Raw genomic sequence first — 8,751 nt, forward strand, 5'->3', positions numbered from 1 at the left:
AGGTTTGGGGAGAGGTGTGGGGAGAGAGAGATGAGATTTGGGGATTTGGAGCTCCTGTGGGGGGAGCAGTATGAAGAACCTGCATATACCGTGGTTATTTCTTCACATGGGCTTAAAGGAGAAAATAAACCCAAACGGTTTCACATGGCACAGAATACTCTGTTGATTGTGCAAGGCCTTTCCTGCCTGTGCCTGGAGCAGCAGGAGCCTTCCCTCACCCCTCTGAGGGGTGGTGTTACCCCAAAGTGAGATGGAAACCTGTCTCTGTCCTGTCCCTGGAGAATGTGGGCTGTGTCCCTGAGTGCTGAGACTCTTCCTACTGAGGGGAAGGTGACAGATTCTGCCTGTTCTCCCTGTCCTTATAGACAATGGCACCAGAGAAGAGCCCAGACACTTCCCTCATCGACCTGGCTGTGAAGATGAGGAAACAGGCTGAGGCCAGGAAGGTTGTCCTGGCCTGGGGACTCCTGAATATCTCTGTAGCAGGCATGATCTACACTGAGATGTGAGTGATCCAAACAGGCAAAGCATCCCCTGGGTTGGAATCCCTGCACAATTCCAACTGCTTGTTTCTCTTTCCAGGACTGGAAGACTCATCAGCACATACTACAACATCACTTGCTTCCCACTCTGGTATATTGGTGAGTTGCTGCAGCATTTGCAACCATTTTTCAGGGCTGTTTGCTGTTTTCCCTCATCAGTTTTATTGCTTGGAGGTTGTTTTTAAGTGAGTCTCTTTTAAATTGAAACCCAAACCATGTTTGGCTTTCTGTGATCTGCCTTGAATTTCATCCCTTTCAGTGGCAGATGAGGAGTGTTAACACCTTTCTCAGGTACCTGAAAGGGCATCAGGAATTGTTTGGTGCCTTGTAACACTTTGAGGTGTGGATGTAGGTTTTGGAGAGCTCTGCAGACTTCAGTGCTGTGTTGTGGTGGCATTTGACAGCAATAAGGTTTATTTCAGAGGAGTGAAGTCTTACCTGCATCAAACAGAGGATGAGAAGGAGAAAGGTTTATAGACTGATGATACCTCCTTTTGAAATCTGATTTTAAACCTTAAAAATGTGCAAATGAATCTCAGCATGGCAAAGAAAATGATCTCCAGTGGTTCTTGGACAGGAAGATGAAGAAAATTTAGGTAGTTACCCCAATGAATAGCACTAACAATGATGGTTTTTTTAAGGGACATGGGCCTGGGTTTGCAAACAATGTATGTGATGTCCAAACTGTGACAGAAACTCCTGTGATTGTTGCAGAGTTTGCACTGGCCTCGCTGTTCAGCCTCAATGCCCTGTTTGACTTCTGGAGGTACTTCACCTACACAGCAGCACCAGCCAGCCTGGTCAGCAGCCCCAGCCAGCAGATCACAGCCTGGCTCAGGAAGACAGGTGGGGGCAAGAAAATCCTCTTTTTCCATCTGTTTTTGGCTTGTTTTGGGATGGTTTCTTTGTCCAGGGCAGGATTCCTTAGTGAACTGTGATCTGAGTTACCTCTGACATGAGGTAATTGATGGCTTGAGGTTCTGGCTGTAAACTGAACTGAGGGTTTGGGATTGTCCTGTAGTCCAGAAGTTGGAGTCAGTGATCCTCATGGGTCTCTTCCAGCTCAGAATATTAAATCCACACAGCAAAATTCCTGACCACAGTTAGGATTGTTGCTGTTGAGAACTGGAGGGGAAACAAGCACACTTGGTGGGAGAGGACAGGATGAAGCATAGGGAGAGACTTGAACACTGTGAGGCTGGACAAGGAATTTTTGACTTATCCATGGGTTATCCATGGATGGAGCAAAGCAAAGATTGCAGGTTGGTGTTTAATTCTGATCTCCTCATACCACCCTGAGGATTTGGAACCAAATTAGAGGGTCACAACAACCTTCATGGGAAGCTCAAGATTCTCCTGTGTTTCTTAGTGCAGATCACAGGAGAGTTAGGGTTGGAAGTGACCTCTGGAGATCATCCAGTCCAACCTCCTGCCAAGGCAGGGACACATCCAGGTGGGATTGGAGTGTCTCCAGAGGGAGAGACTCCACACCCTCCCTGGGCAGATGTTCCAGTGCTCTGCCACCTCCATGGAGGGAACTTCTTGCCCATGTTGAGGTGAAACTTGTGGTGGTTTAGTTTGTGGCCATTTGGGGTGGAACTACTCATGGTTTAGATGCTGAAGACATGAAGATGAGTGCAGAGGGTAGATGGAGTATCTGATGGAATAGGTTAGGGAAGTCCTCCAGGTTCTGGAGCTGCCACTGGAAGATGTAGGATTTGTTCCAAGCTGGTTGCACATCTCAGTCTTCTCTGAGTTCTGCATGGAGCAGATTTTCTGCTGTCCCTTGGAGCCTCTCCAGAACTGCCTCCAGCAGCACAGTGTGAGTTGTGCTGTGTGTTTCAGGTGCTAACTGTGCTTGTCCCTCCTGCAGCTGTGCAAGTCACTCCTCCCCGTGAGCCAGCGGCGAAGAGAGTCCTGTCCCTGACGCCTTCCCCTCCCATCCAGGGGCAGTGTGTGCTGAGCTACAGCCCATCCCGTTCTCCCAGTGCCAGCCCCAAGTTTGGCACTGGTTGTATGAGTGGCTACAGCCCTCAGCTCCAGGCCCTGGCAGGGAGCAGCCCATCCTACAGCTCCTCTGTGACCTACTCACCCAACAGCAGCTTCAACAAGGTACTGACCAAGGGAGGTGCTAAGGGAATGGTTTGATCCTTGGAACTCAACCACAAGACACAGTTGTTGGTTTTCCTTCCCCCGAGGTTTCCAGCTTCAGCCACTCTCCTAATGGATCTCCATATTCCACAAGTGCTGGGCAGGTGGATGGAGGTGGGCTAAGGTCTCACTATCGCTTCTCTCCCATTCGCTACAACTCCACCCACAAAGAGGACTTCATCACTGATGTCAAGTCACTGGACACGTTCCTGAGGAATGAGGAGGAGAAACAGCACAGAGTTCAGCTGGGTAAGCACATGGATTGGATGGGAACAGCTTGGGAGTGGAAGGGTGTTGGTGTTACTCTGTATCAGAATGGGTCAGGCTGGAAGGGACCACAGTGAGTCTTCTGGTCCCACCTCCCTGCTCCACCAAGGTCAGCCCAGAGCACATGGCTCAGGGTTGTGTCCAGGTGGTTCTGGGATATCTCATGAGGAGAATCCATGACCTCTCTGGGCAATCTGTTCCAGTGCGTGGTCACTGCGCAGGAAATAAATTCTTCCTTATGTCCAGGTGGAACTTCCTGGAAATCAGTTCCTGCCCATTACCTCTTGTCCTCTTGCTTGGCACCATGGAGCAGAACTTGATCCATCCTGAGACCTCCCTGCAGTACTGATGGACGTTGAGGTCCCTCTCAGTTGTCTCTTCTCGAGGCTGAACAGCCCCAACTCCCTCAGCCTTTTCTTGTAAGAAAGTTGCTCCAGTCCCTTCATCTCTAGGAGCTCCATGTCCCTCTGGTCCTGAGGATCCCAGACACTCACTCCAGGTGTGACCTCACCAGGGCTGAGCAGAGTCAGGGTCACCTCCCTGAGCTGCTGGCAATGCTCTTCCCAATGCATCCCAGGATCCCATTGGCCTCTTAGCCATAAGTCACACTGTGACTCATGGACAGCTTGTTGTCCACCAGGACCTCCAGGTCCTTCTCCTTGGAGCTGCTCTCCAGCAGGTCACTCCCAACCTGTCCTGGTGCTTGGGATTATTCCTCCCCAGGCTCAGGACATTGGATTTGCACTTGTGGAACTTGAGGCAGTTCAGGATTGGCTTTTGTGGATGAGAAAAGTTGGGAAGGATTCCAGCTTAGTCCTGCTGTAAATAATGACATCGGAGCTTGGCCGAGGCTAATGCCCAACAGTTTCACCTTCCATTGAGGAGTTAGGACATGAGGTGGGACACCAATGGTTGTCCATGGCTTAGGAGCTTTAGAGAGCTTCCCTCCAAAGTATTCCTTTGGATAGGATCCCTTGCAGGTCTGGGAATGGGAGCTGATCCATTTTCTCTGCACCAATTATTGGCTGTCATGGACAGTGATAAGATAATCACCTTGATGAGAGGAATCTCAGAGAAGGTTCCAGATGAAGGAGGTGAAATACTTCAATTTTTTTCACTGGATAAGGATGATCAGGATAAGGATAAAGGGATGAACTACCTCCAGGCAGTTTTTCCCTGGATAGAAGGTTGATAAGGGTGAATCATTGGTTCCCACAGTTGGGCCTGACCTGTTGCTTCCAGAATCACTTGGCAGTAATTGTTCCTGAATTTGACCCTTTCCAGGAAGCTCGGATTCCAGCTCTCCTTCTAGCAGCCCAACCTTCTGGAACTATGGCCGTTCCATGGCTGACCATGCCCAGATCCTGAGGAAATTCCAGTACCAGCTGGCCTGCAGGTCCCAAGCTCCCTCAGCACACAAGGATGAAGCTGATCTGACCTCCAAACAAGCTGCAGAAGAGGTAAATTCAGCAGCAAGGGTGGTCATGAGGATGAGATTTGTCTCCAAAATGTCTAATTTTATGCCAAGGTTTGGATTTGAGCTGTGTCAGGAATGTGGGAGAAAAGTCCTCAAGTGGCAGAAGTTGTCAGGGACCCAAAAACTCTTGGAATTCTGTGATGTTCTAATATATCCTTAACCTCTTCCCTAGGTTTGGGCACGGGTGACAATGAACCGACAGCTCCTCGACCACATGGATTCCTGGACAGCCAAGTTCAGGAATGTAAGTCCCATCTCTAAGGAATGCTTGGATGTAGGAAAAAGTGGAGTGGGGAAGTCATTCCATGTCCCTCATGTGCCTGAGGTGGGAAGAACTGCAGTGCCTGGCTCAGGGCTGGGCTGAGCTGTCACATCCACATCCCACACAAAGTCGTCATCGTCTCCCTCGTTCCCTGGAACAACTGGGATACTTACCAAGGGATCTTTATGGTTGGGGAGACCTTTCCTCGTTATCCACAGAATGACCTGATAGAGTTGTTTTCCCAACTCCTTTCCATTGGATTTTGGGTCCTTTCAGAAGATGTTAAAGGATCATTTAAACTCTACCTGATAATGAAATGCAGTTATTTTCCTCCTTCGTTGCCTCAACATTCCTGGTGCTTCTGACCTGGAGTTTTCCCCTTTTTCCTTCCTAGTGGATCAATGACACTATCCTGGTGCCACTTGTGGAAGAGATGGAGTCTGTGAGCACTCAGCTGAGGAGAATGGGCTGTCCAGAACTGCAGATTGGAGGTAGGATGAGACAGGATGAGCTTGGAATTCCCAGTGGTGGTTCGTGCTCCATAGCTGAGATGTTCAGTGGGTGTCACATGAATCCGTGGTTCCATTTCCACTGTGTTTTGGGGTGTTTCTGTTCCTGAAATGAAAGGATTTTAAGCCCTGATGAACTGAAGTTCTAGTTTGGTGTGTCATGACACAATTCTGAGGGAATTACTTCTCCTGTGGCTCAGATTCACCAAGAACTGGATTTGATTTGCTGCATTTCAGTTCAGTTCATCTATTTGGGCTATTTCTTGTGCCTCCTCAACTCCATCTCTTGCAAAGCCTGTGGAGAAAGTGGTAGATGTTGGTCTTCTCTTCACTCTGTCACTCTCCCTCTGCTCCTAAATTCTTGTTGGTTCCTACTCAGCTGGGACTGAAATGGGTGTTCGGGGTAGTGTCACCTATTACATGTGTCTAGAGCTTTCCAGGAGAGCTCTCTGGAGTGGAGCCTGGGGAGGGAGGCAGTTCAGGGGCCTGTGGTGGTTGTGGTTGATCTGTGGTGGCTGTGGATGATCTGGGGCGGCTATAAGTGACCTGTGGTGGTCGTGGGTGACCAGTGGTGGCCATAAGTGACCTGTGGTGGTCGTGGTTGATCTGTGATGGCTGTGGATGATCTGTGGTGGTCATAAGTGATCTGTGGTGGCCCTGGGTGACCCATGACCCGTGTCATGTTCCAGAAGCCAGCATCAGCAGCCTGAAGCAGGCAGCACTCGTGAAGGCTCCTCTCATCCCAACCCTGAACGCCCTGGTGCAGTATTTGGACCTCACACCCAACCAGGAATATCTGGTGGAAAGGATCAGAGGTGAGTGGTGTCTCCAGACACTTCCACACCACAGCCAAGTGCTGGAAGTGTCCCAGTTCTGGTGGAAGATGTCCCTGCCTATGGTGATCTTTGGGGTCCCTTCCAACCCAAACCATTCCATGATTCTGATTCCCTCCCTCTGATTCCATGATTGAATCCCTTTAACTCCAAACAAAACTCATCTTGGAATTACCTTTCCAAGTTAGTATCTTCACAAGCATTTTCCTGAGTTGATGCTGTCCACCTAAACCAAGTCTGAAACCCCTGAAAGCACCATAAAAATCTGCATTCATGCACTTCCAACCTCCTGGAACTGACCAAATGTTGCTTCCAGAGCTTTCCCAGGGAGGCTGCATGAGCTCATTCCGATGGAACGCGGGAGGAGACTTCAAGGGCCGCAAGTGGGACACAGACCTGCCCACTGACTCCTCAGTGAGTGCCCAGGGACATGGTGGGGCAGCTTCTCCTTCAGCACAGGCTTCGGAGCAGCCAGGAGGCCTTGGAGGAATGGGGTGAAACCAGGACCTCAGAGCTTTGCTGATGGAGATACAAAGAGATTCCAGTGCTGGAGCTGAGGAGTAAATCAGGGTAGATTTTGTGATGGTGATTGACACTGGGGAGGCTGTGGCTGCCCCAACCCTGGCAGTGTTTCATTCCAGGTTGGATGAACCTTGAGCAACCTGCTCTGGTGGGAGGTGTCCCTGCCCAGGGCAGGGGGTTGGGGCTGGATCATCTCTGAGCTCCATTCCAACCCCTTCACATCCCATAATTCTGGGAGTGATTGGCCATGGAGCAGCTCTGAGTGTCCTAAGAGCAAGAGGAACAGCTCCAAAGGGTAATTAAACACTTAACCATAAAGTTTTGACGTGAACTTAAGGCAGTTACCAAAATAATCCCGTGTACAACATCTCTGTTTTGCTGTTTGTGGGGAGTACAAAGCTGTGAATCCCAAGGTGCATCTCCCAGGCTTTTGAAGCTTTTATCCCAGGAACACTTTTTGTTTTCCCTGTGGAGCAGATCCTGTTGGGTATATAATGAGCACAGAAAGCACCAAATTACAGGTAGTTCAGTGATTCTCATCCAAAAGGTTGAGATCTCTCCAGGAGGAGCTAAAACACCTCCCAGGCCTTGATGTGGTTTGGGGGGATTCTCCTCCCAGGACTTTATTGCACAGTTTTGGCATTGAGCCCAGATTTTTCCAGTGATTTCTGTTTTGCCTCTCATGAGGAGAAAGGAGAAGTTTCCTCAGCAGGTTTGGTGGTGGAACTCACCCTTTTGAGTTCCTCAGCCAAGGCCTGAAGTGTGTTGGTGCTTTAGGCCTGGAGCTGCTCCTGAGCCCCAAGGGTTAACCCACAGAGTCTCACACTGCTGAACTCTGAGGTCATGGCAGGAAGCTGTTGGGTTTTTGGGCCCATTCAAGTGAGATTTGGTTGTGTCTGCCCAGATCCTGATGCATGTGTTCTGCACCTACCTGGACTCCAGGCTCCCTCCTCACCCCAAGTATCCTGATGGCAAAACCTTCACTTCCCAACACTTCATCCAGACTCCAGACAAACCAGGTACTGCCTGACACTCCTCATGAGCTGCTCTTTGCCTCTGGCATCACCTCAGCACCTCTGAAACGTTGGGTTTTAATCTTTAACTCAGACACCTCCAATGAAAACGTGTTCTGCATCTACCAGAGCAGCATCAACCCTCCCCACTACGAGCTGATCTACGAGTGCCAGGTCTACAGCCTGCCCAAGGTACTGCAGCCCCTGTTATCCTGCTTCAGGGGTCACTCCCAGCTCTGAGCTGGCATGGTTTTAAGTCCTAGACTCATTCATTGGCTCTTTACACCTAGGCTGGTCCAGCTTGGGCTCTGGCCATGACATGGTGCTGAATCTCCTACTCAGGACTGGCTCTAGTAGCTGTTTAAGCTCCAGGAGTACTTAAGGAGCAGCTTCTTCTTGGTCTCCTATTCAATACAACCTCTATCTGGAGCTGTTTAAGCTCCAGGAGTACCTAAGGAGTAACTTCCTCTTGGGTGTTTTTCCAGTCTCCTTCCAAACACCAACCAAACTCATCCCTGATGTGTGTTGTCACCCCTTAAGGCCACCAAGCCTTGGTGCTCATCCCTGAGAATTCCTAGGGGGAAGCTTCCAGCTAGTAAAACTCTCCTGCAGTCTTGAAATGTTCTTGATTTCTTCTCTCTCTGCCTGGGGATTCAGGGTAGGAACAACATGTTCCACACCTTGCTGATGTTCCTGTACATCATTAAGACCAAGGAATCTGGGATGCTGGGGTGAGTATCCAGTCGGATGGGAGCAGTGCCAGACCCAAGTCCTTGCACAGGGTGGAGGTTAATGGTGATAAATCACCTCCTGATGGGATAAGCAGCATGAATTTGGGTAATTCTGGTCTCTTTGGGCTTCGCAGGCGTGTGAATCTGGGATTATCAGGAGTCAACGTCCTGTGGATCTTTGGGGAGTAACATCTCTGTGGGACAACCTTGGCTGAAACATGGAATTACCACCACTCAATAGACTCATTAAAGCTCAGCTTTGTGCACACACAGCAGGGAAATGGCTAATTCCTGCCTGCTGTTTGCCAAGGCATTGCTGAAACTCTTCCACAATGGGATGGCTCCTAGGAATGAACTCCAGGCAGGGATTCTCCTGCTCCTCACTTGGCTCAATCCTGGTTAAACAGAGTTTACCTGATCCTAGACTAAACCAACCCAAAGTGG

At 49.7% G+C, this 8,751-nt stretch overlaps 1 protein-coding gene across 1 annotated transcript; it reads left to right on the forward strand.

Moving 5' to 3' along the window:
• Positions 1-368: 368 nt before the first annotated feature.
• On the forward strand, positions 369-8,496 carry TMEM209 (transmembrane protein 209). The gene is made up of 14 exons (XM_009071766.1): positions 369-505; positions 583-641; positions 1,257-1,388; positions 2,416-2,654; positions 2,741-2,942; positions 4,245-4,420; positions 4,610-4,681; positions 5,094-5,190; positions 5,898-6,023; positions 6,358-6,455; positions 7,468-7,582; positions 7,671-7,768; positions 8,234-8,307; positions 8,442-8,496. Exons 1-14 carry the CDS (start codon positions 369-371, stop codon positions 8,494-8,496), a joined length of 1,680 nt encoding a protein of 559 aa, XP_009070014.1.
• Positions 8,497-8,751: the final 255 nt, after the last annotated feature.

The sequence above is a fragment of the Acanthisitta chloris genome, unplaced genomic scaffold (assembly GCF_000695815.1).
Source record: "Acanthisitta chloris isolate BGI_N310 unplaced genomic scaffold, ASM69581v1 scaffold12563, whole genome shotgun sequence".
NCBI classification, from domain to species: Eukaryota; Metazoa; Chordata; class Aves; order Passeriformes; family Acanthisittidae; genus Acanthisitta; species Acanthisitta chloris.